The sequence below is a fragment of the Mastigoproctus giganteus genome, chromosome 11 (assembly GCF_048544385.1).
Source record: "Mastigoproctus giganteus isolate SK-2022 chromosome 11, ASM4854438v1, whole genome shotgun sequence".
NCBI classification, from domain to species: Eukaryota; Metazoa; Arthropoda; class Arachnida; order Uropygi; family Thelyphonidae; genus Mastigoproctus; species Mastigoproctus giganteus.
Window position 1 is genome coordinate 164,585,714 of NC_143585.1, and position 23,592 is coordinate 164,609,305.

The 23,592-nt window shown below is 38.7% G+C and overlaps 1 protein-coding gene across 1 annotated transcript in view; it reads left to right on the plus strand.

Annotated features, from left to right (window-relative positions):
* LOC150078550 (fibroblast growth factor 18-like) overlaps positions 1–23,592 on the plus strand; it is a 465,725-nt gene that overhangs the window by 124,468 nt on the left and 317,665 nt on the right. Inside the window, exon 4 of the mRNA XM_090385216.1 lies at positions 14,831–14,943. Coding sequence (XP_090241342.1) covers positions 14,831–14,943 — 113 coding nt within the window. The remainder of the gene's footprint in view (positions 1–14,830; positions 14,944–23,592) is intronic.

Consider the following 23,592-nt stretch of genomic DNA (forward strand, 5'->3'; position numbering starts at 1 on the left):
TTAGTATGGATAGAAGAGCGATGGGCCGGTATGACTCCGGAAGGTCTTGTGGTTTTTTCGGATTCTTGAGAATAAGCCTTAATTTTGCAGCTCTTCATACTGCTGGGAAATGGCCTGCTTCAAGGCAATGTTTGAAGAGGTTTAGGATCTCATTTGGGATGGTTTCAACAGCCTTCTTTACGACCTCGGGCTCCAGCATATCTTCTCCTGGAGATTTCTTGTTTTTTTATTTTTGCTGCAGCGGAGTCCAGTTCTTCCTTGGTGAAGCTGTCTTCCACTTGGGCCGTAGTGTATGTGCTGTTTTCCTCACAGTAGTATTTGCTCTGGGGTACTTGGTGGCATGTGTTGATGGAACATGGCGTCAAGGATGTTATTTATAGATTCGGACCATGTCTTTGTATACGTGCCTTGTGGCGTCTTGGTGGCTGGGATGACTTCTCCCTTGGGGAGTTTGTTTGTGATTACTCTGTAGACCACTCCCCATGGAGCAGAATTTCCAACTGTGGAGACTAGGTGCTCCCAGGAGCGCTTCTTCCTTTGTTTAATCAGGGCTGTGTATTCGTTTCTTGCCGTTCGGTACTGCTGCTTGAGATACTCTACTTCCGCTTCCGGCCATGTCCGTCTTGCGCGTTGAAAATTTTTCCGTCGGGTGTAAACCTCCCGTCGCAGTTGTTGGAGCTCTGGGCACCACCAAGGTACGGCTCCAAGAGAAGGTTTCTTCCGTTAAATACAGTTAATTGAGCTTTCTGTGACTAGGCTTACAATTGCCTTCCTTTTGGTGTTGGTCTGGGTTCAGTCCAACTGTGCTGAGAGAGCGGGCGGCCATGATCAGTGAATCCTTAAATTCCTGCCAGTTTGCCTTGTCAATTGCAAATCTATGTAGAGTTTGCCTCATAATTGGTTGTCGGCTTACTGATCGGTGCAGTTGGAAAGTTATTACACGGTGGTCCGAAGTGGTCCAGCTTTCTCTAACTGTCCAGGATGAAAGGTGTTGTGCAACGGATCTTGTGGCCAGGGTGATATCAATTGTGGCTTCCCACATTGTACTAGAGAAGGTCGGTAGGTTATTTGGTTGGTTGAGAATTGAGAAAGAACTGTTTGAGAGATATTCTTCCAGTCTTTGTCCGTTGTTTGCGCCTCGTCTATCTTGAGTTTCACTGAACCACGCTGGCGACCTGCAGTTTACGTTGGCGGCAACGATGATTTTTGCATTTGGGAATTCCAGAGAGATGCTTTGTAAGTATCTAATAATCAGGAGAATATCCTCCCCCGGCCGAGAGTAGAGAGAAACTGCGTAAAATTCCCCCAAAGGGGTGATGATATGGGCACAGGCTGCCCAGGGAAGGCAGTAATGTGGTATTTTGGTAACAGTGAGATCAGAGTTTCTGACCAGAATAGCCGCCCATGGGGTCTCCCCGTCCACTTCAACGATCTTATAAATCAACGGATACCTTCTGACTGACTGCCTTACTATGCGAATATGGCTCTTGAAGAAAGAGGATATCGAGGTTCTCCTCATCTGCCTTTTTCCTCAACTGCGCTGCAACTGCTTTAGCTCGCTGGGCATTAATTTGTGCAAATTTTACAGTGGTAGTATTAAATGGTTTAAGGTAAGTCCCCATAATCGAGCCTTAGTTGGCATGTGCTCTTAGCTTTTGTGTAGACAGGGCATTTATTGTCCCGGATGGAATAATCTGCCTGCATTTTCATTGATTTGCAGTTTTCGCAAGTGGGTGGGTCTTCTTTTTTGGTGCACGAGTTAAAGTCGTGGCCTCTCTCAGCACAGTGTCCACATGTGGGTTGAGCTTGGGTACACGTGTGTGTCGTGTGTCCAAAACGACAACACTTGTAGCATTTGGGGACCGCCACATGCTCCTTGAAGCGGTGACTGCCCCAATTTATGAACACTCTATTTTGTTGACTTATTGTTCTCCAGGCTGCGGGGGAAAGCTCCACTACCCAGTTGGTAGAATTTCCCACTCTGGCATTTTTTTGGAATTTCGGGAAAACGAGGTCATTTGGTTCAACATCTGGGTGGTCCTGCTGGAGGTTTCTTCTGTATAGTTCATCCTGGAGCGTTGCTGGGGTTATGTCCTTTTCGGTATCATAAATTATTATGCTGGGCCCCTTTCTTTTCGGGGGTGCAGCCTGTAGGCCAAGTGTTTGTGTTTTGGGGTTACTAATGATTTTGTTAGCTTCTTCTTTCGTCTCAGTTTCAATGATGACACCAATATTACGTGTCTTACGCACAGATTTAATTTTTGCCATTTTCAGGTCTTCTGCTAAATTTGCGACCACTATATTTTTTACTTCCTCACTTGTGTGATGATCTTCTGTGGAAGTAGATCAATTACCAGATGTGGGTTTTGTAGGAGAGTTTTCCTTTTGGTTGAGTTTCCTGATTCAGTTGTTTGTTCAGCATTTCTAGGTTGAGTGGGGTATGCCGCTTGTTTATCTTCCTCATTTCCTGGAAGAGTGCGGCTGTATTTTTCTGGAAGTAATCGTTCAGTTTAGCTATCGCTGTTTTCTGTTGCTCGATGAGGTCTGTTAGGCTCCTTCCTCCGTCTTTCCGAGCTATTGTCAATCTCTCCGCCGCTGACTTCGGGTAGTGTTGGCAGCTCTTTGTTATCATTGTCCTTGTCTTTCTCATGATATCCTCCAGCTCGATGTTAGATGCGAAGCCATAAACAGCCATAAACACCAATGCGACCGCATTGGTGTTTATGGCTGTAACTGTGTTCCCTCCGTTCAGCTTTTCTTTCAGCAGGCTTCTGAGTCTCTGGTAGTATTTTTTCTGGCTGACAGGCCTTGAATTCCTTGTGCTGTAACTGCTGAGCCAGCATCATACTCAGGTATTTGTAAGTCTCTCCCTCTGCCATGGTTTCGATCTCTTTATCAGTCTGTAGTTCGTAGTTTCGCTTGACTAATTTTCCCTGATGCAATCCGTGAATCTTGCATTTATCTAGACTAAATTCCATCCTGATGTCATTGTTGAATTCTTCGGTGATCCAGAGTAGTTGCTGGAGTTGCTTCTCGGTTGCCACCTAGAGTTTGATATCATCCATATACATCAGGTGAGTGAGGGTGTACCGGTTTTTCCTTCCTTCTTTGACGTCATATCCATACTTGCTGCTGTTGACCATGGTGGGTAGCGGGTTTGAGTGCTAGACAGAACCACAGTGTGCTCAGGGCATTTCCCTGAAAGATTCCTCTCCTGATGGGGATCGTGTAGTTGTGATGTTCTCGACCTCAGTGGTGGTACTCCATTTCTCCAACGTTGCTTCTAGGAAGTTTTTCACTGTCGGATTAACTTTGTAAATCTTCACCGCCTCTATTAGCCTGCTATGAGGCACGGTAATCGATATAGGGCGTGTACAGGTTGCGTCGCTTCTTGTAGGCTTGCTCTATAGCTGCGGCATCTATGGTTAATTGCTCCTTGCATCCATTGCTCATCTGTTTGTATTCTTTCTACTCTTCGGCCATTATATTCCGGCTCTCCAGGCGGTCTGATATCTTCTTGGTTAGCAGCTGGTCAGGATCATGTACATCATTGGGAGACAGGTGATTGGCCTTGTATTTTTCGCTCAGTGTCTTGTATCATGGTCTTTTGGCTTCAGATTTTTGATTCCTGGAGTGAAAAACTTCACAATTGTCTTTGGAAGCTTTATCATTCGGGCGAACTGCTCTGCTATGATGCATGTGTCTGCAAGTGAGCTTCTTGTACCAGTATTGTGGACGTTATTTATTCCTGGGGTTCGCCAGTTGTGGGAGTTACTGACATTTACAGGGGACCCTAATATCATAATTTGGTTGTGTTTTTTTTTTTTTTTTTTTGTGGGAGTTCCTGATCGACCGTTTTACTTCTTTCTCTCGAATCTTCCGCTCTCTTATCTCTTGTACGTCCTCTATTTTCTTCCGTTCTAGTTCTATCCAGGGTGCTCGACTGTTATGTCTTACTTCACTGCTCCATATGTTGCCCAAGAGCTCCTCGATCGTCTTCTGCTCGGGTAGTCTGTTCCCTTCATTCTCGTTTTCTCCGAGACTCCTATAGAGGCTATTTGTTCCTCATCGAAGATTCGGTTCTGTATTTTCCACTGAGAATTCCCTTTGTATCGGCGTAGTCTCTTGCTGAGTGCGAGAAGGTTCTGTTTCAATGTGTCCAAGTATTCCCTATTCTCTCCACAGCAAACACGAGACCCTATTTTAGGTCTCGTATTTGCTGTGGATGCTGTCGCTCTTGAGGTTGCACTTCACTTTTCCAATCAATTTCTTACTCCTATTACCCTGTTGGTGCTGGGTCAATTGGCCTATCTTAACTTTTAATTCTGCTGAAGTCTTCTTTCCCATGCTAGCGGTTCGTTCTTTTTTCGGTTCTTCTGCTGATGGTCTCTCGTTTCTCTTCCATTAATCGTAATTGCTGCTATGGCAGCCGACTTTAAGGCTGTGTGGATGGTCTCCAGTGTTGCTTCATCGTTGTCGAGGTAACGTCGTATTATTTGTCGATTGATGAGGTCTGAATCTCTACTCTCTGATTCTATTGTGCCTCTGTTTCGGTACCACATTGGTTATTGTGGGGTCAATTCCATAGAATTCTGCTAGGAATGCGAAGTAATGGACTCCACTCATCTGCTATTATGGATATTATGACCTCGTCTCTTTCTGCTTCAGCTGTTATCGGTTATGTTTATTTTTTTATTCAAGTAAAGGAAAAGGAGAAGTAACGTCTACCCCTACACAGCAAGCATTTGCTAGGAGGGTAAACATAATAACAGATTTACAATATACATTAATATGTAACCACTGGACCATCGAGCCTATATTATTATCGTCAATTTATCTTTCCGTTAAGGAGACACCCCTGGAACAGCTATTGGCTAGAAGGGTATGAATTCCTTTCTAAGGTTCCATTGTGATTTCCATTCTAAGTGACCCCATGAACAAAACGTTTGTAACCTATGTAACATTAAGAATATTTCAAATTTTGACATCTTAGGTTGATATTTAGAATAATGAGAAGATATAGTTAAAAGGAGTCAAAATTAAATGCAGTTTTGAGCCGCTTGGCTGTGCACTAAATCTGCACGAGACGATAGGAGTCGGAAAAGACCTGTAACCTGTAGGAGCTGTCATTACAGAGCTTTTCTGGTTCAGTTCTTAGTTGATGGAAGAGTTTCATCGTGTTTGCTGGAAACAAGCGGCTAAGGCTGTCCAGGTTTTTTAAGTTGCTTTGAAGAGGATGTCTTGTTTCATCATTCTTGGGGGCTTCTAGATATGAGTGAAATAAACCGTCAATGCTGGGAGCGCCTAACCTTCCTGTTAGCAGTTGGACTAATGTAAAAAATGTTTCTTACGTTTATTGTCTGTTTACAGGGTGGAACACTTAGATTGGAAAGTAGGATGGTTCGAGAGATAGGAAATGAGTGATTCCAGATCCTATTGATCCATCTCAAGAGCTAGTGCTCTTGAGTAATCAATATTGAGAAAAGCTTTCAGATTGCTCGGTGCAGCAGAGGACCAAATCTGTATAGCCTAGACTGGGATGGGTACTATGCATTTCAAGATATACTTTATAACAAGGTCTGGATTTCGAATTCCAGTTAATTCCCCTTTGGCAGTCCAGAGCGCCGCATATGTTATTGCTTTGATGTAATCACAGTGCTCGGAGAATGTTAGCCCCTCGTCCCATTTTGGGCAAAGGCCTACGTGCGATTTATCCTTTTGATCTTCGCATCCGCTTTCCAGTATAGAGATATTGTTTCTTCTATTTTCCTTTGTAATATTCGTCCGGGCAGATTCGCTTGGGTTTAAATGTAGTCCAGTACAGTCAAGGTAATACTCCAGTTCATTTATTGTGTTATTGGCTTGTTGATTTATTTGCTTAACTTATTGTTGATCTTTAGATCTGACGGAGAATTTCAATTCATCTGCATATGTAATGAAGTTATCTTTATGGAATGCAAAAAAAAAAAAAAAAAAAAATGGTTCCAGTGCTGCAGCCAATAAAAGTGAGGAGCGAACTGCTCCCTGTGGCACTCCCTGCGAAATGGAGTAATGAGCAATAAAATCGTCATGTGAGGTTAGGAGGCGTCGTGTCTTCAGAATGTTACAAAAAATCTTTAGAAGATTGCTTTGTATTTTGAAATAATAATATAGAATTTGTTCCAGAGCCATTATCAAAAGCTGCGGATATATCAAGGAAGATAATATCGAGTTGTTCCTCTATTAAGAACTTTCTTAATCAGGTAAAGGATCTCAAGGAGATTTGTGAAAGTGGATCTTCCAGATAAAACGGAATGCAGGTGCAAAGGACGCAGGCCCGAAGCAGCGTTGGGTGAGGATTGAGAGAAGGGTCCTCGCAAAAATCTCCAAGAGGGTGCAACGTATGGCTATGGGTCTGTAGTCTTTAGCGTTTTTTTGATTTCTTTATTTTGGGAAAGGGCTTGACTATCTAGCTGTTCCATATACAGGGGAGAGTATCTTTTTGAATGATTTCATTTAAGGTGCGACGCAACACCTCAATATAGGACTGCTGATTTTTGCCATGAAAAGAGGGAAGTGATAAGGACCAACAGTTGCTTTTTTAGGAAGTGGAAGCTATTTATGACTTGCATGAAGTTTTCTTTAGCAGTTGTTATGATTGTTAGAGATGTCTTTCTTAGTAAGTTTGAGATGGGTTCTTCTTTTTCTGCAATTCGTTGAAGAAGGTCAGTTATTCTCTTCCTGTTTTCTTTTCTTCGGTTGCTAATTGGTTGGGCGCGGGAGGTGTTCAAAATGTCTTCTTGGACCGTTCACTAAAGATCTCGGCAGTTACGACACGCTTTTTTCTCTTATCACCAACGATCCTATTTTCCTATTTGGGCTATTAAAGTACAGCTGTGTAATGTGCTTGTCTTTTCAGTTTTATGAAGCGAACACTCTCTGTTTTGAATGTGGTCAGATGGATGGCCTGTCTTCTGTCTTTAGCTACTTACTGTAAAATCTTTGCTTTTTACGAAACACATATTTTTTCTGTGGATTAAACCAGTTTTTGGATTTCTCAGTTATCTTTATGATCCTCGACGCTCATTCATAGGTCATTTTTGTAATCTTCCTCTGCCAGCTTTGGGTTTAATCCTTGCCATTTGTATTATCGAAGAGCTTTGAGGATCATGTTTGGCTTGATATATTTTACAGAAAAGGTCGTTATGTGAATGCCGTTAAAATTTCCATCGTTCCCCTTAATGACTCCGGCGACATTGAGTGTAGTCTCTACAACTATTGGATTGTGATCTGACTTAAAGCGAAACGGATTGTCTTCTAATCTAATCCTAAGTATATTGTACTATACAACATCCAACCGTTGAGTCTCTCTAGTTGCTGGAATAACCGCTGTTTCGGAGTGAGTTGTGAAAGAAGAGAGTCAAGATTTCATTTTGCATCTGTATGGTTTGGTATTGGCATGTTGAGGTCTCCTAACAGGATGGTATCTGCAGCTGGATTGAGGTTAATGGTAAGCCATGCAAAGAGCTCATTTCTTGAAAATCCTGATGTGCACAGGAGGCAGATATACAAGACAGATTTGTAATTTTATTTTTTCATTGAAAAGGTTAGCATGGGTGGCTTCAAAATTATCTGATTTGGAGAGGTCTTCCTTTGTAGACATTCGTCTTTATAAGGATCATGGTTTCTCCACCCCGTTTTTTCACTTCTTCCAGTGCCAACACATTTATATCCAAGTGGATTAGCAAGAATGTTTAGGTGTCTGTTATTGCCTAAAACTGCAGCCATTATCAACCCACTGCAGGATGGATGCCTCCTCAACAATTCATGCTGAGGGAAATGGACCATAATCTGCCACACTGGTCCAGTGCGGGTTGGCAGATCGACAGTATTTAGCAGTCAGGGGTTTGAACACTGGTCTACTCAAAGAGCGCGTGCTATTGCACTCCCGCTAGTGACCAATCTGCTACGGAGTTATTGCCTAACCACGTTTCAACAAGGCAAATGTAATCAAAGTTAGCCGTCGTCATGCTGGTTTGTAACGTGGAAAGCTTGTTGGAAATGGTTAGAACTTTCTGGAATAAAACACCGCACACTGCCAATCCTCTGCCACAGGGGGATGTAGTTGGTTGCTACTGTGATGTTTCAGATGGGATATTTGATCTTGATTTTATCATCCATTTATCCCTGTATGGTTTTACCAGTGACCCTGACGGCCAATCCTGAAAATTCAGTAGCAACAAGAGAACTGGGCAATTGAGAACAAAGGACGCATAAGCAGGATGCTCATTTTTAATCGTTTAACTACTACTGTTAATCCAAACTGAGTTTTACACATGTCTTTGACGTTACTGGGCTGCGTTTTAGGGCCTAATCCCTGAAAAGATCTTAATGATAAAGATCTTATCTCGTGTAGTATTATAATATTATATTTGGCCAGCCTATTCAAATCTCGGCCAGGAGTTCTATGAACATCAGTACCTGGACCCTTGCCATTAGAAAAGCAAGGTGCTGTACACTGCCAGGCGACATTACCAGTAGTGTGGGTCCCATTCAAGGCGTTACCTGTTTCTGGAAAAGGAGAATGCGAATACTATTGGAACTGGAGTCCTGTAGTCTGTGGGTTATTTCCGCTATCTTGTTTTTCTCCCTTAAGAATTTGCTGATGATTTTCTCAGCAGTGATTGAAATAAAAGCAGGTTGAGGGGGATATGATGATGGGATATGAAGAATCTCCGGATATGAGAGGAACGGAGTCTCAAAGGCTGCAGCGTTATTGAAATTGTCCACTGCATTTTCCTGTGTAATCAGAGTGGCACTTATCAAACCGCTGGACTGACAACTGGCTTTTTTATTAGTAGTGGGAGTGTAATCGACCTCACGATGTAGTGAGCAATTCACCTGGTTGATCAGAGGATGATTGTTTTTTCTCCTATCTCATCCTTGTTGTATTAGCCTTTACTGTAAACCCCTGACTTCTAGTCGTGAAGGGTACGGGTGTGCGTTTTGTATGCAATAAAGAGTTCTTCTTCTAAGAAGGGGGCCTGTAGTTCTTATTCATCTTGCGGGTGAGATTTTCCAGGCTATCCATCTTCTCCACCAGTCGCTTTATACTGTGTAGAATTTTGATATTTTGCTCTCTGAGCAGGTTTTTTCTTCTTGCAGGACGTATCTGAATTTATAGATGGGATGTAACTGGTCAGAGAAGTTTGCAGAGATCTGAGCACTAATCTGCTTTAAAATAGAGTCCATGGACTCGCTGAGCATCTTCGTAAGCTTATTTTTAGTAACTGTAACTACTACACTATAGATTGATTATAAATTATCACTGACACAAAAACCTGCAGTAGTCCATTGGTACACTGGTAGTAAGTATAAAAAAAAAAAATATATATATATATATTATTATATTTTATTTTAATTGCTTAGATGAATTAAACTTTAGTGTCTATTTTCCATTCGGTATTAGGGTGTATCCTGAACAGGAGATTTTGTTAGCATTTCAAGTCTAACATATTCCTAGGGGTCTGTGGTGGCTTTCAAATTATATAATAAACAATAATAAAAAGTTAGTTCTAATACTAATTATTTAATTTTAATTAATGTTATTAATCAATACTAAACAATACTAAATAACATTCCCTTATCTGGTCATCTATCCGCTACTTCTTCAGGGGCTTTGAGCGGATCGATAGCCAGTTTTAAAGGAATGTCTCATAATTACCCGTTTCTGTTAACTCCTTATCAGTTTTGCCTTTTTAGTGAGATTTTTTATCTCCTTTAGATTATTTAATTTATTAGATAATGATATTTTTATGCTAATTTGTCTTTAAATTTTTGAATATTTTTAATACTTAATTTAGGAATTCAGCAAACTGGTATAGGAGAAACAAAGCCCAACGGGTAATTATCGGAATAAGAGAGTGGAGCTATACTTATCTGTCCGGTGGTGGTCCTTCAGTAAAAGAGGGGTTACTCTTGTTCACTGTTTGTTTCATTCTTGGTTTGGTTTTTATTGCGCAGTCACGTCTATTGTTGCTTGATATTGTTGTAAGGTGATATTTTAGCAAGTCTTCCGATAAGTGGGTTGGTTCCTACGTCAGCCGGGGTGCGGCCTGGGTGGGGGGGCTTTTTGTTTCCGTTTTTAAACTCCGTGGTGAACATTAATTTGAATAAAATGTGATATGTTTGTATTATATTTACAAGCGTTATTTATTGTTATTTACATAAGTTGGTTTGCTATCCCTTTGGACTGGGCCGGTATAGCTTTTCTAAGGCATAACAGCCCGTTTTGTCCTCGGGGATAGCTATTTACATATTTACAGCCTCCTGTAAAGTGAATTTTACCTTGCGAATGGTTACCCATAGATTAATTTTTTATTTTTATTTTTTATTCTGATTTTGAAGGGTGGGTTAATATAGGAAACCGGATTATAGTGCGGTCAGAGGACGAGCCTCCTCTGAGCGTAAGTGATCCGGACCTTAATTTAGGTTTTGGTATTGCTTTGTGATTTAGATATTAGATTTTTGTTATTAATAAGTGTGGCCGCTTTTATGTGGTGTTTACTGTAATTGTAGGGTATATTGTTTTTTGTGAGTGTTTTTATCAGTTTGTTAATTGCTTTTGTTGTGTTTTCTGCATTACTGCATATTTTTATTATTCTGGTCGTTTGGTTCCTAATTGTGTTTCCGTATATGTGTTTTGCAATGTTGCTATCCCAGTGGATGAGTTTTATAGCTGGGAATTTGAAGTGGTCTCTTTTGTCATAATGTTTAGTTTCGATTTTGTTATTTTTGATAGTAATCTGGCTGTCTAGGTAATATGCTTGTAATTTGCTGTTTTGGTTGGTGCGTTCTATGCTGAGGTCGGTAGGATATATTGCTTGGGCTAGTGTTTCAAAACCGTCGTGGTTGATGATTAGGACGTCATCAATATATCTGAACATGTTAATTTCTTCTGTTATGTTATTTTCGAAGTGATGTAAATATAGGTTGGCAATCGCACTGGAGCAGCAAGATCCCATGGCTATTCCTCTGGTCTGTAAATAGATTCTGTTTCCCATCATTACATAGTTATTTTTGACGTTGAGATTGACTAAATCGTTCCAGTATTGTTTTTTACAGTTTAAACTAATTTGGTGGTTTTGAAAATAGACTGAAAGGACTTTGATTAAATTGTCATGTGATATGCTGGTGAATAGGTTTTGGAAGTCGTAGGTGTATAGGCTACTTATCTTATTGCTTTTGTTTCGGATGTAGTCTAGATATGTTTTGTTGCTGGTGATTATTTTGGTACTGGTTATTTCATTTAATATAATTTTAAGTTTGTCTTTAAATAGGTTACTGGAAACTTTTGTATAACTGTTTTTCCCTGCTGTTATGAACCTTTTGCCGGTGGGTATTTTGTGGAATTTTGGGATCCAGTAAATGAATGGGTATTTTGTGATTTCTATTTTCAGTTTTAGTTTTTTGTGTAGTGCTATCATCTTCTTATTGACGCTGTTAGGGTGTGGATACTATTTGTTTGTATGTTTCACTGTTATCCATTTCTTCTTTAATAGTCTCTATGTAAAACTTTTTGCATATTATACTAAAGTTGTTGCTGGCCTTGTCTGTGTTCGTTATAACGAATTTCTTCTGCAGTTCTTTGGTCTTATATCTAATGACTTTCAGATTGTATTGTTTGACTTGATTTTTAACTGTTAAGACATCTTGGACTATTTTCATGATTTTTTTCCGTGGTAATGTTTATCCATATTTGGAATGCCTCTATGGGTGTGTAAAATTTGTTTGCAGTTTTGAATGCGAATTGCAGTAAATCCTTGTATATGGATTTACGTGTGTTAAATAAATTAGTTGGGCTATTGAGTCTGAATGTTGTTCCTTTTTCCATTACTTCTTTTAGTGTTTGATCTTCTATAATGCTGTGGTCGCCTGTTATGATGTGTTTGTGATGTGGATCTATGTATTTTCTATATTTGCTATCATTGCAGTGGCAAAGTTGTTCCGTACTGTTCATATTTTCGATTGTGTTTTTATAGTTACACATGGTTATGCCTATTGGTTTTGTGAAACTATATCTGACTTTAATATTAATGTTTTGAATAGGTAAAAACCCTTTTGTGTTTTCCATAATGTCACGGAAGTTGACGTAGTCGAATGTTCGGTTCAGGAATTTAATGATGCAGTATTCTTTAGTGTCAATGTCTTTGTGATCATCGCCGATTCTGAATTTGAATACATCTTCTAGTGTATGGTTGAGGTGTATGTTCTTAATCTTCAGTTTCTGGTGAATTCTGCTTAGTGCTTTAAGTTTGCTGATTTTAAGTGAAAATAGGATGTTGTGTATGCTTCTAACGACCTCAGAAAAACTGATAAGGAGTTAACAGAAACGGGTAATTATGAGACATTCCTTTAAAACTGGCTATCGATCCGCTCAAAGCCCCTGAAGAAGTAGCGGATAGATGACCAGATAAGGGAATGTTATTTAGTATTGTTTAGTATTGATTAATAACATTAATTAAAATTAAATAATTAGTATTAGAACTAACTTTTTATTATTGTTTATTATATAATTTGAAAGCCACCACAGACCCCTAGGAATATGTTAGACTTGAAATGCTAACAAAATCTCCTGTTCAGGATACACCCTAATACCCAATGGAAAATAGACACTAAAGTTTAATTCATCTAAGCAATTAAAATAAAATATATCAAGCACGTATAATTGTCGAATTGCCAACGGCAATGGCATTAACGTAGCAAGGGATAAAATATTAGAACAATCAATAAAACAATCAAATTTAATTCATTTAAGCAATCAAAAAAAAAAAAAAAAAATATATATATATATATATATATATATATATAAATTACTTGCCATCAATGTTACTGTATATAATGTGGTGTATGCATTATCCTCATGTTATTACAGGTAATTATCTACTCCACTAGCATAAACTGCCGTACAGGAGTAAAGTTACCATTAGAACTGAGTACAGTAGACTGTTCAAATAACGGCACCCCAGATAACGGAACATTCGAGCTAACGGCACATTGGGATGATATTTGCATACAGCGCAGACGTCTTGCAGTGCAAGAAAACAGAACGGGGCGCAAGTAGGAGTGAATTAAAGGCAGAATATAATATTGGATCGCCAACATGTTTATGTGCAGTTAATAAAATTGCATTCATAATCTCTCTATTTCTTAGTTAGTCTCATTATTTCTGCATTAAATATATTAAAAACAAAACTTTCTAGATAACGAAAAAATCGAAATAACGGCACCTTGAATCCCCGAAGGTGCTGTTATTCTGAAAGTCTACTGTAAAATTTATAAAAAAAATCGCAAAGTAGCAAATAATCCTATCTTTAAGTTAACACTAGAAGGAAAGGGACGAACCGCATTGGTCTCTTCGATACGAATGGCATAACTGTTGATGATTCTGCACACGTTTCTGACAAACTAAATAAATATTTTGAATCTTCATTAAAGCTTAAAGAAGTTTATTGCGATGGGGATACCAGAAACATGTCTAATACTAACTAATTATAATTCTAACTAATTCTAATTCTAACGATTTTGCGATAACTGAGAGGAAAGTGGAATTGTTGCGCAGTCCCAGCTGCTTGACACGGAGGCTTGAAACAAGACTGTTTCTTGAAACCAACGGGTTGTTTACATTTTGTGCAGGCTGCAATTCAATGTGTATTCTCTTATCTTATAATGCTAATCTACTGCTGCTTTTCGAGAGGCAGAGAAAGCAAGAGGACCTAATGATACCTATTTTCAAACTCTAAAAGAGCACTTGCATTTTCAACATTCTCAGTAACCTCATCGGAAGTCTCCGTAGAAACTTCCGATAAGGTTACTGAGGTTCCGATTATGCCTTAAGCATTTAGTCTTCAAAAATATTATCATTATCTTCACCATTTGGCGTCATATTGTGGAATTAACTTCGCAACATTGATGGCATGCCTGCATTACCAGGGTACCTGCCCGCCCACTGATGAGTGAGCCAACAAGCTCCGAAAGCGTCTGGGTGGTGGTGTCCGCTGAGAATAAATAACAGTAGTCTCTTCTACACGAAAAGCTTTATTTATTTGAAGTAGTGCAATATCTGGTATCTCGTTGGGAAGGCAGCCACAATATGAGATAAAATCTAAACGATGCCGTTACACTACGTATGTAGTTAAACTTATGGGTAAACTATGATGTATTTACACCAATATTATATAATCAATAATTAAAGAGTTACTTTCTATTAATGCAAAGTGCATTAAGAGGAACCACCAGGGACCAACCTATGTCCTTGAGAAAGCAATAGTTTAGTATCGGTCGTGTTTGGAAAATACCTGTAATGGCTCATTTCTAAAATATATAGTTGCATTGAATTCAGTCAATTTAATAATTACAGTATTTTTCAAAAATGCATCGCAATTTTTGTCGTTTCCTTAAAGTTCATGCTTTGTCTAATTGCCTACTTTTACGTCTCGGAATAGTTATATCAAGTCTTGCATTTGAATTGAGAATTAGCGTGCAGAAATTTAGTTTTTGTTGCAATTAGTAGTGTCTGTGAAATTCATTGTATTTTGGATAGGATATGTATTATATATTGAATTTGTCTGAAACCATTGGCAAAAATTTTATTTCGAAACTAATGAACTAACAAAATAAAACTTTATTTTCAGCTCATTTTTTGCGTTATAATTTTAAGTAGCAAATCGTGTGATAACTTTAACATATTTCATCGAACTTCTGATTAAATATGGGATCGTGCATTGTATAATGCACGATCAATTTTCTTTCGATACGATACGTTTAATACTCCTTTTTGCATTATCTGCAGCTACACTTCGGTTGGAGTCAATTCGATCTCATCATCTTGCTGGAGTTAACATTATGGGAGAGCGGTCTGGACGATTTCTTTGTTTCAACAAGAAAGGAAAGCTTATTGCAAGGGTAAGCGGATTCCTTTATATATATATATATATATATATATTATTTTATTTTACAATTAGTTATATGCATGCGAAAAGTCGCCCCTTTTATTCTTTTTTTTACTTTATTTAAAATCCTCTCATGTATTCTTTCAACATAACCGGTTGCAACGCTCTCTACTCCTCCTCACACACGATGACGAGATTTAATAGGATCTTGAAACGTCGCGATTTGGTTAAGGTACCGTAGTTTGCGGTATCAAACTTACCTTTTTGTAACTGGTTTACAATAAAGTTACTTCAGAGTAACTAATTTGATTTCATTAGAGTGTTCTAACTTACTTTTAATTAAATTCATTGTATTATGTAAGAGCTAAGAATGTTTCAATATGTATACCTTTTGCACCTCCAATAGGAAATGTACGGTAATGTGCGCGTTAATATTTATTATTTACTTGTTGTTTTATTCATTCAGAATTATTTCATTTCAAGAAGCCGAGAGTAGAAATCTAAACAGAAGTTGGCAATTTCTTACAGATCTGAAATAATTTATTATAGAGGCGCAAAAGATATCAATTCTCTACTGAACTTTCCGCTCCATTCCATGTTCGGATCATCTTCATTAAAGTGAACATCACTTTCGGGGACAAACTGAAGGTTTCAGTCGTGCTTTTTGCCATGAGTTGTTCCACTTGTGGTGCTGACTGAATTCTCTCTTCCCTCTGCACTTTTATCCTTTGCGGCTACAACTGAATCTGGTCTTTGCTGATCAATTCAGCGTTGTTCAGGTATAGTCGAGTGACTTTCTACCACGATGGATTTCTAAATCCTTACCCCTGGAACTCACGAAATGATCAGATTTCGCAGAGGCTGCCGGAAATAATAGGCAATGTTGCTAATAAACTCTTGGGTCATCAGTTGCAGCAAAGAGGTCGTATTGTTTGACATAAAATTAACTATATGTTTCTATAGAGATATTTAATGCTAACAGAATGACCAGCACGTTAAACAAACGTGCAAGGTCCTGTTGTAGAGATTGCGTCGCTTCTTGGGGAAGGGGAAGAAGAAACAAAGGATTTAGATTTTAAATATTTAAAAAAAAATTAAAAAAAAAAACTACTTTATTTCGAAACGGCGTACATCGGAGACTGCCTGTATTCCCTTGTGTACTAGTTCACGAAACCAAATGTACGAGCATAGGTGATAGCATTGTTATATTGTCACCAGATATCCCGGATTTCAGTTGTGTCGTTTGCCCCGCATTGCAAACTGTCCCGGATTGGACATATAGCCTCCCTACTTAATGGCTAACATAATGCAAATCATTTGTATTATGTTTGCCGGACACCAATGGTACAATGGAGAGTTTTTTCGATAGTAAATAAGCTGTGGACGTCAGAAGACCGTAGAAACACTGAAAGCAATAGTAAATTAAGTGCAATTTTGCTAATTCTTGTGAAGAATTTTGCGAAGAAATAGCAAATAATGAAGAATTATTAAGAAAAATTCACTCAGCGGAAAAATACAGGGTGATTCAAAAAGGATTTTTCAACTTCGTAAGTGTATAGAAATTTATTCAGAAGATTTGTATAATTTATTGAACTGTCATATTGTAGAAAAAACATCAAGTTTTACCTAGAATAGTCATTTTGGTTCGATGTGACTGCCATTGGTGATACGGCAGACATCCCATCTGAACTCAATTTCCTCCCAAACGCCGCATAACTTCTGTAACAGCGGCGGTGATTTTAGTTTTGAACTGGAAAGATTGGTAGGTAAGGATGGAACAAACACTCGATCTTTGAAGAAACCCCATGGAAAAAAGTCTAGCGGTGTCAAATCTGGGGAATGAATGGCCATGCTAACGGCCCTGCTCGACTAATTCCACCGACTTGGGAAACGGTTATTGAGGAATTCCCTTAACAACGTTAGGTAGTGAGAAGGTGCCTCGTCTTGCTACTGTACTACGTCAGTAAAACTTGATGCTTTTTGCTACAATATGACAGTTCAATTAATTATATAAGTCTCCTGAAATAATTTCTATACACTTACGAAGTTGTAAAGTCTTTTTTGAATCACCCTATATATTAAATTATATTACTTAATTTTTCTTGTTTTTATTGTTACAAGAAGTATGTATGTATATATTATTATTATTATTATTATTATTATTATTGGTCTTTTATATTATTTCTCCCTAATTGGGGTTCAAACTCGTGACGGGTATTGCTACCAAGTACACAAAGTGGTTGTTGTTATCTGTGGTGTTACTGTTGATCGAAGAACTTTCTGACTATCCTACAAGTGTTCAGAATTGCGACTTTCTGGAGTTCGTTGTAGGTGTTCGCTGGTAAACTAAAGCTGCTAGGCTACTATGTAGGGTCATTGGCACCATATCGGTGGTTCGCACGATGAACGGGATGGTCGTTACTTGTTGCATATGTCACATCTCTTTTATCTCCTGTCTTAGGTCTCCTGTCCTGTTTTTCTTCTTGTACACAAGGGTTTGTCGTGCGGTATTGTCTTATCCGTTATTATGGCGGGGTCCCAGTACAGTTTGTGGGTTGGGGTCTCTCGTACTGCCTGGGGTTCGTACTTTTAGTACGATACTGTTACAATGGCCTTTATCTAGGCATCTGTGTTATGCTGGACTGGGCTTTAATATTCTGAGTTATCTAAAATGCTTTGAATGCTGCCTAAGTTCCGAGAATGGTTTGTATGATACAAAACCTTAATTAAAGCGTGTCCCAGAAAAATGCCCAAGAACTTATGTGACTTTGGCATTTTTCTGCCTGGTCGTTTTTATAATAGGACAATGATCTCGTGCCCTAATGCACGAGATCATTGTCCTATTATAAAAACGACTATTATAAAATAAAAAAATTCTATTCTCCACGTTGCTATATTCAGCAACGTGGAGAATAGAATTTTCAGCATCGGATCAGCGTTGTGTTTTTCATCCCAAGACCATATCTATTATAGTCAGGCCTGGAATGCCACAATAATAGTTCTATTACAATAAAACTTGTGTTATGGCGAACTACACTCAAGAGAACAGGTAACAGGTAACACTCAAACCAAACATGATTTATTACCATTACTATATCAGAAACGTACATATAATAGACATACGATAATAGAACTTATTTTTTTCACACTTACATTACTACCATGAATAAGAAAGATACCTAATCTCTCTCTAGCTGGTGGTATGGGTTAGTGACATGTTCACGTTCTTCGTGTGATTGGTTAGTGACATGTTCACGTTCTTCGCGTGATTGGTTAGTGACATGTTCACGTTCTTCTTGCTCAACTTCTTGTTTGCAATCCACATCTCACAGGAGTACACAGGTATATATATGTATGCATAGGTACAGTACTAAAACTCTGAGTAACAATTGGGTATTGTGTAGTCACATTGTGTAATCACACTGACAAGGAAAAAATTGAGTATACTGAGTTATGCAAAGCCATTAGAAAGGGATTCAGAGAGGACATAAGAAGATGTAACACAGGAAAACAAGAACAAGCATTAAAGGAAAACAAAATATTAAAATCAGCAGCCATGAGCAGTAATACAGAAAGACAAATGATACTGAAACTGAAGAATAGCAATGGTGTACTTATAAATAGCAGAAGACTACTATAGAGAATTATACAAGGAGCGAGGGAATGATGCCAGCAGTAGGGAAGATGGATTGCAAAGTAGGAACGCATACGACATACCCGATGTTCTTCCTGATGAGGTAGAACATGCATTGAAGAAAATGAAGAATCAGAAAGCCCCGGGGGAAGATGAAGTTACTGTAGAGTTGTTAAAATTGGGAGGAAGAGACATAATATAAAAACTGGCAAGGCTCTTCACAAAGTGCATTCGAAAAGGTGTGACGCCTAAGCATTGGAATAATGCAATCATAGTTTTGCTGCATAAGAAAGGAGATAAATCAGAAATTGGAAATTATAGACCAATTAGCTTGTTATCTCACATCTACAAGTTGTTCACAAGGGTCATTACTAACAGATTATAAAGAATATTTGATGAGAATCAACCGAAAGAGCAAGCTGGCTTTAGGACGGGATTCTCAACTATGGATCACCTTCACGTAATATCACAGTTAATGGAGAAAGCAAATGAATATAAAACACCATTATGCCTGGCATTTGTGGATTATGAAAAGGCATTTGACTCCATACAGCATAAGGCAATGTTTCGGGCGCTGGAAAGACAAGGCATAGATACCCCACATATTATGATTTTGAAGAAAATATATGAGAATGCTACCTCCTTTGTTAGACTAGACAAAGGCAGTAGGAAATTTAAAATCGAGAAAGGAGTTCGACAAGGAGACACAATATCTCCGAAGCTGTTTATTGCTGCCCTTGAGGAAGCTTTCAGAAGATTAGACTGGTCGCAGAAAGGAGTCAATGTGAACGGAGACAACCTAAACCATTTACGATTTGCAGATGACATTGTGGTCGTAATCCACGATCCCAAAGAATTAGAGGGAAATCTTAATCAGTTATGCACAGTTAGTAAGGATTTTGGACTAAAGATGAATGTAAAACAAAAGTAATGATGAACAAGTATGCCACAGAAAGGGAAATAATGATTGAAGGAGCAGTAATTGAAAATGTGAAGTCATATATATACTTATCTGGGACAAGTTATTAACTGTAATAATGATAAATGGCTGGAAGTCAAGAGAAGAATAAATTTTGGATAGATAGCATCCAGGAAATATAGTCACATACTGAAGAGCAATATCCCGGTTTGTCTGAAACGTAAAATAATGAACCAATGTATACTCCCCACCATGACTTATGGAAGCGAAACTTGGGCACTCACCAAAAGAATGGAAGAGAAGCTCAGAACTGCACAGCGAAAAATGGAACGAATTATATTGGGAATCAGACTGTTAGATAAGAAGAGAAACACATGGATTAGGCAGCAAACTCAAGTAAAGGACATTCTTATCAAAACTAAAGAACTAAAATGGTCTTGGGCAGGACACCTAGCTCGAAGACATGATGGCAGATGGACTAAGAAAATAACAGAATGGTACCCAAGAGGAGCTAGAAGAAAACCTGGAAAACAAAGGCGGAGATGGATAGATGAAATTCATGAGTTTGTGGGTAGTAAATGGATGGCCAGTGCTCAAAGCAGAAGAAACTGGAAAGTTGCTGGAGAGGCCTTCATCCTGCAGTGGATTGAAAATGGCTACTGATGATGATGTAGTCACATTAATAATAATAATAATGTATTAACTAGATAAGACAGCAAATATGTTAATGAGGAGGGCTGTTTATGTATTAATATAAAAAGGGTAAAGTAAATAAAACTTACCAGTATAAGGAATGATTCGGTCCAATTTTATCTTGAACAGCAATTGTATTGTTCCGTCCTAATCAGCTCTGCTGGAGACTTTGGCTAGGTGATTTCCTGGCAATGAGGTTCTTGGGTAACTGCGGTTACATCTTTTTCGATCTGAACGGCGTTTTTCTGGATCTCTCGGCAATTCTTCTATCAATCTAGAAATCGGGCCAAAAATAGCATAGAAGCGAGCAAAAGCTCTGACAGCAAGAGTGTGTCCAAAAAGTCTATTCTACCGAAGAACTGTCTAGAAAAGGCAGTAGTTGCTGTCTTCTTTTACTCCCTTAGCTCTGATCTTTTTAACCCTTAATTTTTAACACTCACTCTTCATTCTTAACTCTCCACTCTTCAACCTTCAACTTTTAATTCCCGTCCTTTGTCTCTCCTGAGTATATATAAGTTACCCCCAATACAATTTCCACGATCCCATTGGTCCGAAACTCGTTTCTGTGGGGGAACTAAATCTCCAGGGATGATATCTGGATATCAAAAACAGCCAAAAAAGGAGTTATGACAGTGTGCAAATGAAAGTCATATTTGTTCGAGGTGAGAGTTCTTGATCTCTGAACTCAGGAATCCAATTCCTGCAAAAGGGACTGCCTGATACAATCCACCCGCAGTTATTAGACTCGGGTAACCCCATTAAAAGTCTGTTTCCAATAGTCATAACTTCTTTACATCCGATAAAAATAATCAAGCACCTCCTTGTTATCTGTACTTCCATCTCCATAATGTCAGAAGCTGATCAAGTAACAGCATCCTGTTATGCCGCAACCCCACTACTAAAGGTAGGATTGCATCACAATGACTGGGTAGTGGTCTTCCCTTCTGGTGGTGCAATGGCAATGGCATTCAATGGCAATGGTCTTCCCTTCTGGCGTTGCAATGGCAATGGCATTCAATGGCAATGGTTTTCCCTTCTGGTGGTGCAATGGCAATGGCATTCAATGGCACTATTGCCATTGAATACCATAGTCTTCCCTTCTGGTGGTGCCGTCTTTCAGCATACCACTGACCTTACCTAATGTGATACTACATAGGCATGCGTTCTAGCTGGGAAGAAGGCGGCAAGGAACGCTGATAAGTGCGGTCTTGTGTTTCGTACTACCTATAGTACAGGGAAGGGAAAAAGTATGGGGTAGCTCAAAGGTGGATCATAGGCAAAATACAGATATTTTACACTACACTTTCGTTGATCAACTGGTATTTTTTTGCTAGCTTCTGAAGTATTATCCTGGCTACCCGGTCGTGTCTACGAGTATACTCAATCTTGGTAATCACCTTGCATCCCGCAGTGATGTGTCAGATCGTTTCTGAGGCCAAGTGGCATCGTCGGCATGTGTCATCTGACACTCCGTGCTCCTTGGCGATATATTTTCTATTTAGGTGAGCATAAATTGTTCAGTCTCAGGGAAGAGCGTTCCGCTTGTAAGCCATGCATTGGAAGCAATTTTATCTATGTGATCTTGATGGAGGTCATTGTAGTGTCTGCCATGGAGTGTCTGGTTTGCCCATCTTTCTAGCTTCGTTTGTTACCTTCTGGATTGGAGGCAACTCCTCTCTTAGGTTGAGTGGGTTTACCGCTTGTCTATCTTCCTTATGGCCTGGTGGAGTGCTGCTGTGTGTTTCTGGAAGTAATCCTTTAGGTAGCAATCGCTGTTTTCCGTTGCTTGTAATGGATGGAGGAAGGGTTTATCAAGCCCCTTCCTCCATCTTTCCAATCAATTGTCAGTCTCTCCATGGCTGACTTCTGGTGGTGTTGGCGGCCCTTGGTCATTAGAATCCTTCCTGTCTTTCTCATGATATCCGCCAGCTCGGTGTTAGTCCAATCTATGACTCCGAAGGTGCATGTTAGCACTGGGACTGCATACGTGTTTATGCCTTTAACGGTGTTCCCTCCATTCAGCAGGCTTCTGAGTCTCTGATGGTATTTTTTGGGCAGGCAGGCCTTAATTTCCTTGTGCTGTCATGCCGAGCCTGCATCATCGCCATGGTTTTCTAGGCCTCTCCCTCTGCTGTGGTTGCGATCTCTTTACCAGTCTGCAGCTGATAGTTTCGGTTGACTAATTTTCATGGATGTCATCCATGTACATCAGGTGGTTGAGGGTATACTGGTTCTTCCTTTCTTCTTTGAGGTTAGTACAAGTTCTTCCTTTCGTCTTTGAGGTTATTATTACCGCCAGTATTATTATTATTTTAGAGAAAAAAACCTAAGCATTTTTCACTAAACAAAAATGAAAATCGATTAAAAATATGATTCCTCTAATAAGTGTTTTTTTCTCCTTCTAATTACGATTATTTTTCTCAGTTCAAATCCTTCACGAGACCCTCTGTTCGTTACTTGCGTAACAAGAGGGGTACCGTATACTGAATTTCAACATTTCTCTTAAAAAAAAAAAATATATATATATATATATATATATAAAATATTGAGGATAATAATAGAAAAGGTAAATCAATCAAATAATACCATTCAAGGATTTAGGAAAACGCTAAGGATTAAAAAAATATATATATTACTGCTTTTTACCCACAATCCAGATGACTTCAACTGGAGCCAACCACTCAGACTGAAGGCAAAAAACGACAAGAAGTTCTCTGTTTCTGTAATGATCAATATATGCTAAGTAATTTAAATCTAAACCAAATATAAACCAAATATAGTAATTAAAAATGGTTAGGAAAATTTAGAAATTTTAGAATCGAAAGTAAGAAAATAAAAGTAAATTATAAATAAATTATAAAAGTAAGCATATATTAATCATCTTTGACCCGACAGAAAACGTAATTTAATGATTACAATGAGATTATTATTTTTTTTTTACACATTTAAGTTTACTTAAGTTCACGCTGAGGTAAGATGAAAATTCAGCTCGGGGTCCTACTATAGGAACGGGTTTGCGATCCCGGGCATACCCGAACCACAACTTATATCTTGTATCTCCTACACTCTTTATTTTTATTTCTTCGAAATTATTAGGGCAATCCGAGGATGTAGGAGAAACTATTTCTTATCTACGCCACTATTTTTCGCATTTATGCAGTTCAGGTTCTATTATTCCTACTCCTTTAGTTTTTCTTCTTACTATCTGCATGTTTCTCTTTGCGTTAACTTAAATTTGATTGGTTAATTAATTAATTATTTATTTTTACCATATCCATCACATAGGGGGCACCACATATTATCTTGACGACTATTATCGTTACTATATTATGTCCTGGATACGGTAGATATGTAGTATGTATTATATATTATATATTTAATCTAATTGTAATCATTAAATTACGTCTCTGTCAGGT